This window comes from Apteryx mantelli, chromosome 4 (assembly GCF_036417845.1).
Source record: "Apteryx mantelli isolate bAptMan1 chromosome 4, bAptMan1.hap1, whole genome shotgun sequence".
In the NCBI taxonomy this organism is placed as follows: Eukaryota; Metazoa; Chordata; class Aves; order Apterygiformes; family Apterygidae; genus Apteryx; species Apteryx mantelli.
The window spans coordinates 78,192,550-78,199,424 of NC_089981.1; the positions used below are offsets into that span (position 1 = coordinate 78,192,550).

General features: G+C 36.1%; 1 protein-coding gene across 4 annotated transcripts in view; it reads left to right on the forward strand.

Moving 5' to 3' along the window:
• The window catches only part of TRAF3 (TNF receptor associated factor 3), a 63,116-nt gene extending 56,632 nt beyond the window's left edge, over nt 1–6,484 (forward strand). For all 4 annotated transcript variants that reach the window (XM_013940779.2, XM_067295008.1, XM_067295007.1 and 1 more), the window contains 2 exons: nt 4,219–4,393; nt 5,394–6,484. In XM_013940779.2, the coding sequence (XP_013796233.1) occupies nt 4,219–4,393; nt 5,394–5,965 (747 nt within the window). In that variant the 3' untranslated portion in view covers nt 5,966–6,484. The remainder of the gene's footprint in view (nt 1–4,218; nt 4,394–5,393) is intronic.
• Nucleotides 6,485–6,875: the final 391 nt, after the last annotated feature.

Consider the following 6,875-nt stretch of genomic DNA (forward strand, 5'->3'; position numbering starts at 1 on the left):
AACTAGCATATGGCTGGAATTCAGAGGGTGGCATATGCAAGAGCTCAGAGCCATGAGACCCTCAATGTTGGTTTATAAGGAAACCTGCAAGTTTGCAGGCTGCACTTAGTTCCTGCCATCTTCTGTCCACATAGTAACCAGTCTAACACTCCTTAGTCATTGTTATTTGGTCTGATGATCATTTAGGGTATAGCTGAATGCTTATAATATTGCATTCTGACACTGAGAAGGTAAATCTTGTAATTATTGGTATTGCTGATTGAATCTTCCAGGAGGTAAGTTAATTTGTAAGAGTGGCTTTTTACACATCCTCTCTCAATAATCTGCAATGAGAAAGGAAATGGAGAAAAGTAGAGCAAAGTTTTTCATGATTGTCTTGGCAGCCAATTGCAATGTTTCTGATTTGCCCAAGCTGTAAGAGTGTTACCAGAATAAGTTTTCAAATGGTTTGTGTTCAGGAAGAAAAAATAAAAAAATGGTTGGCAGATTCCAACAGGTGGCATTTTGGTTGTAACAAGTAGTAGAGAGGGTATTTGGGGTTTTTGTTTTGTTTTCTCTTTCTCCTCCTCTTTACTGCTTCTCACCAGCTATTTTAGTTCAGTTATTTTAAGCCGAACTGTGTTTTAGAGCTCTTTCAACCTGATTCCTTCTGCTTACTGGAACTCCCTGGTTCAGTTAGGTTAAGGGCATTCTGGAGATACACCTCAATTTGTTTTTCCTGGGGCAATTTGATTAGCCTCCTTCTGTTGCCCACTAGGAATTAAAGGAATTAGTTACTTCTTGTGAAACATTTATTTTTCCAGACTGTGTTGAGCAGCCATGGCTATGCCAGAGCCATAGATACTTCCAGTGTAGACCTACAGGTATTATTTGCTTAGTCTCAAGTCCTATGCATGCCGGTAATTTCCAATACAGTTTCAATAATAGTTGTCATGCAGCCTTCTTTGGCTTGGGAACAACTGTTTCATTGAGCGCAATTGGCATCATCTGCACTGTGAGATATTTCAGTGCAACTAGTGTAAAAGCATCAAAGGTGTCTGGGCACTGGCAGGAACCTCAGCCTTGAGATCAAGTTAATTTTGTATATGCTAGACTCCAAGGAAAGTGTTACTGCTTTTTCTGTCTCATTTCCACCAGCTTTACCAAGAGGGCATGTGATATTTTCTCGATTGCTGTCTTGTGGAAAGGAACTTTCACAGCCAGTGTCCAGTCTCTCTTATGAGTACATGGAAGTATTCTAGCAAGCCAAGTCATAAGCTGTGTGTGGACATGTAATACTTCAGACAAAAGAAGCAATGACTTTATGAATATAAAATGATTAGATAGATAATAAATTCCTTCACAGAAGGAGGATGCACAATTCATTTCTCCAGTCAAGTAGTACCTTTAATTCCTTTCTTTTGCTTTTCAGTTTTGCTATGTCAGTTGCAATGGAAAGGTCTCCTATGAACATCTAAAAGATGGATAACTGCAAATATAGCTTTCTTTAATTCGTTATGAAATTTGCTAAGTTCTTTTGTTAATAACAGTGCTAAAATTCTGGAAATAGTTTATTTAAAAAAAAAACCAAAAAATAGATGAAAATCAACATCCAGAAGAACCCTGAATGGCTTACCAGACACATAACTCTGTGGATTAATGATATGGAGAGGTCAGCTGCTGGAATAGAAGGTCCATGCAGAAAATTGATATCTACTTGAAAATTTATGAGTACAGTGTGAGACATCTGTGTGCTTTCTAATGGCATAATTAGAGTGAAATTCTCCACTGCTGCATTAAATTCAGATTAAGTACGTCAGTATCTCCCAGCATGAGACTCCTCTGGATCCCTGTTGGGTAAAAAGATAGAAATCCTAGTGCTTTTCAAAAGTGGAATATAGATCTATTTCTGATGATTGTGTATCTCTTGAATTATCATGAAGAGTTATAGGAGATAAAATATTACATACTTGCTGACAACAAGCTAAAAACCAAAATAGGTTATGTGCATACAGAGGGTAGGATATTGCCTACAGGTTGGTGGAGAGGAGTTGGCCCCTAGTAACAACTCTCAGAAAACTTTCTCCCGGAAGAAAAATAGCTTACAGTTCTTTTGCATCTTTGCCACTTTCCTGATTCATCTAAAAATGTATTTATTTATTGTGTTTGATACTGTGTTAGGGCCAAGAGGTCCCAATTAGAAATTAGAGCTTCTCTGTATGAGGCACTGTGCAAACCCATAACAATGTTATTGTTCCTGCCTTGGAGAGTTTGTTTGCCAAGAGTAGAAGGGAAAGATCAGATTTTGGCACACCTTACATTTATTTTTGTATGTTAACTGTAAACTGCTGGCAAAATCTTGTGGCTTTGCTCTTACAATGTTGATTCAGGCCACTCCATGGTATGTTTCATTTTATATGTATAGCTAACAATGGTCCTCTATTTTGTTTTGTGATTACCATCAATCCAAGAGAAGAGGGTATGAATGTGTTGGTAGCTGATGAATAGTATGTCTGTGACCACAGCCCATGTATTTGAGATTCAGTATACAGCTTTCCTTCACAAAGTCATAATATTGCAATTTATATATATATATATATATATATATATATATATATATGTATGTATGTATGTATGTATATATAAAATACATAAAAGCTTGTTTTAAAGCACCAACATAAAAGTAAATAGCTAATTTTGAAATTAGCTATTTCAGGTAGTAGTTTTGAGATACAACAAAATAAAACCCTCCTAGAACATGATGATTTTGCTAGTTGGCTTGTCAAATTGACAGCCTTCAATTAATCATTAGACTTTCAGTATAACTGAAACCACGTGATTGAAAGCAAATGTCTAAAAGGGGAAGTGAAGGTTGCATGAGCCAGAAGGGTTTTCCCCATCAGTGGGGAACACTGAATCCACATGCCTAACCAGAAAGCAAGTGCAAAATAACTTTGTATTTTCTTGTTTTATACTCAAGAGCTACTTTTTTTTAAGAAGTGAAAAATCGTTTTTACATTTGTGTGCACTATATGATACTGTACGTAAACTATAAAGTTAGATTTGGAATTTAACTGTAGCTGGTAGCAAAAGTAGTTTCTTGTCTCTAATATTTCTGTTATCTTTTGAACTTCACAACTGAATATGGGGTTCTGGCTAAAATTCCTGCTAGTCCAACTTAGCTGTGACAATATAAAATAATATGTATTTCTTGCATCAAGTTTGAAGTAGACTGGGGAATGTGTTCTTCTTTATGTTTATAAGGTACTGAGGTGCTTGCAATATCCCTCTTTCAGGGAATAGTAGGTTTTCCATATTTCTTGAATGTAATATTTCATGGCTTTCCAAAATCCAGCAAGCACCTTCAAGATGCATGGCCTATTCAATTTAGGAAGCAAGGGTGGGAATTTTAAAAGTACTTAAGGGGTCAGACGTACTAGTTCTACTTACACTTTTAGGACTTCTGCTCCTAAGGATATGGGCACACAAAGCTGTTATTAAAGCTCAAGTTACTATGTGAACTTGCAGCCTGCTACTAATGCGGTTGTATCTACACATGTTCATACTCCTGCTCCATGTGGAGTGTAAGAGTGCTAACATGTTTCCTAAGGGGTAAGTTATTTTGCTTTTACCCCTTGATAAACACATGCACATGGGCAACCACTTGATTCACACCGTGGTAAGTTATTGCTGTGCCCATACTATGTTGCTTAAGTACTCTCAAATGAAATCCAACAAATACCAGCTCATAATACCAATACAGAGATATTTAGAGTATTGTTCTTACATTCAAAGTTTGTGTTTTTTTTCTTTAGGCAAGAGCACATTACCAATTATTTTTAATAATTGTATTGATTATTCTGCCAGTGCTCTAATATTATTTCCCAAGTATTTTATAAATACTTGGGCTTAGCAATGCTTTTAGTTAAGTTAAAGCTTTGTTTTGCAACTGATGAAAGCTGAGATGTCCAGAGACTTCTCCAAGGCCATGTAATAGAGGAGTATAGTTCTGCAGGAGTGTTTGCATAAATTTCTTAAATTCCCTGTTTTTAATTCCATCCTTATTCTTTTGAATTTTAAAGGCTTTGTGCTATTAAAATATTTTGACCTTAGCGAAACCTGTTTATATTTGAAATAAATCTTGTTATCAATATATAATCCTTGTTTAACTCGCATAATTTGTCTTTTTGTTATTTTGATTTTTTTTTTCTTTTGACTCTAACTTATTGTTTCATAAAGCGAGTGATAGACAGTCAAGCAGAGAAACTGAAAGAACTGGACAAAGAAATCCGCCCCTTCCGACAGAACTGGGAGGAGGCTGACAGCATGAAGAGCAGTGTAGAATCCCTCCAGAACAGAGTGACTGAGCTGGAAAGCGTTGATAAAACTGCAGGGCAAGGAGCTCGAAATACAAGTAAGTGTAAGCACAACGGACTGAAATACTACACAGCAGTTCTGTCAAAGGAAAGATGATATCCCTTGAATGTCACTTCCATTGTGATTTTTCCTATGGAAGCATCGATAATGCTAATCCTTCTGATTCTTGAATAGGAAACTGAGTGTGTTATCCCTTTGTTAATGATGTGGTTATCCACCTGAAACCACCTGTTTTGATATCTATTACAGAGGGGAATATTTCATCTGAAGAATACTGTGAGATCTGTTTGAGTGCTTGCTGAACAAAGTGAAAACTGGAATTTATCAAGATAGTGTAGATCAAATTTAAGAGTTCAAACAATCAGACCAAGGAACTTAACATTTAAATAAAATTATATAAGATAAACCTGCCTTACAAGTGTATCTGCTTCTTTGTATTGCATGTTGGCCAACATTGCCAGTATGCAAAGAGTAATGTATTACCTTTCACACAAGAGAAAGGAGACATTCAGAACAAAACCCCCTCCAAACTAAGTACATGATCACATAATGCAGAATAATACTTAGCTTGAATTTTCTGTTCTGTTATGATCAACTTTAGATGAGATACAGCATCTCTTTGAGTAACCAGTGGTGCTTCTGAATTTCAGAGTGATTATGTAGGATCTCAGATCCCTTCTAAGGCCTGCACTGATGATGATAATCTGCAGATAATGCTATTAACCCTTTTCTCAAAAACTGGAAGCCTCTGTGGTTATATTGCTTGATGATCAGAACAACATTTATTTTGGATGACTTGGATATTTGAAATTTGTACTGTGTGTGTGATTGACATACATGTTTGTAAAAAAAATCCCAGTTAACCTAATTACCAGTTGGCAAACTATAAGCAATGAAAATAGTTTTGAAAGTGACCAAATGTGGTCTGGTTCTTGGGGAAGATGATGTTTTCCAAAGCAGCATTAGTGACTGGTATTTTTTTTAACAATCTTTAGAAAAAGCACTTTTCTCACACTATCCTTCCCATTTCCTAATAGGCCTGCTAGAAACCCAGCTGAGCAGACATGATCAGATGCTGAGTGTTCACGATATTCGGCTGGCTGACATGGACCTCCGATTCCAAGTTTTAGAAACTGCCAGTTACAATGGAGTATTAATTTGGAAAATTCGAGATTATAAACGTCGGAAGCAAGAGGCAGTCATGGGGAAGACTCTGTCCTTGTACAGCCAGCCCTTTTATACTGGATACTTTGGCTACAAGATGTGTGCCAGAGTTTACCTTAATGGAGATGGCATGGGAAAAGGGACGCACTTGTCACTGTTTTTTGTCATCATGCGTGGAGAATATGATGCATTGCTTCCTTGGCCGTTTAAACAGAAAGTGACTCTTATGCTAATGGATCAGGGACCGTCTCGACGCCACTTAGGAGATGCCTTCAAGCCAGATCCAAACAGCAGCAGTTTCAAGAAGCCAACTGGAGAAATGAACATTGCATCTGGCTGTCCAGTCTTTGTGGCTCAAACTGTTCTAGAGAATGGAACGTATATTAAAGATGATACTATTTTTATTAAAGTCATAGTGGATACATCGGATCTACCAGACCCCTGACATACAATGGGGGAGGCAGATTAAACAGAAGACAACTCCATTTGGGGTTTTTATATCAGTTTGTCTTCAATCAGAGGTCCTAAAGCTCACGGAACCACCTTGTGGAACAGAAGGAAGAGTTTGAAGGCATAACTGCATAGGGTCCAATTGCGAAAGTAGCAACACATTAAGAAATCATACCATGGTATATTTTTTAATAGAACTAGAAACACTTAAGCTCTGAAGAATCATTTATCCCTCATGAGGATAATGATTATAGTCAGAGAGGATTTCTTTTTTAACTTATTAATGATCAATAGTCAATTGGAGGTGAAAAGACATATACAGTATGTGCTGAATAAATTACTGACTTTTATTCCTTTAAGCTAGAATTCAAAAAAAAATAAGAAAAAAGTTCACATGTGGGCTAGCTGGAAATTGTCAGCATGTTAAAAGAAGAAATGATGAAGTAATGTTGCAATTATGATATTATTTGAAAAACTGAGGTGCAATCTTGTCTGAAATATAGTATATTGTCTTTTTAAGGCCTCATCTGGTCTCTGTTTTAATAATTACTTTGTCAGAAGATCTTGGAAAAGTATCCATGTCTTCTCAAAAGTATCTGAATCAAAATCATATTTTTATTTAAAGTTCTATTGTTACAGAAAACATTTTATTTTAAAACTGTTGATAGACTGATATTTCTTGGAAGAAAAATAGAAGATATCAAACACTGGTTATCACTTGTGATAGGAAAAAAAACTATTCAATTCTGTTATTTCTCGTTAGAAATGTAAACCTACAATATATGTCGTAGTTAATGACACTATTTCAAAATTAAGGAAAAATCACTCATGGATGCTGTGCATCATTATCAGATTTATAATTGTTTTCACCCTAAAATAGGGCATTTGTTGAACTTTGGAGTTCT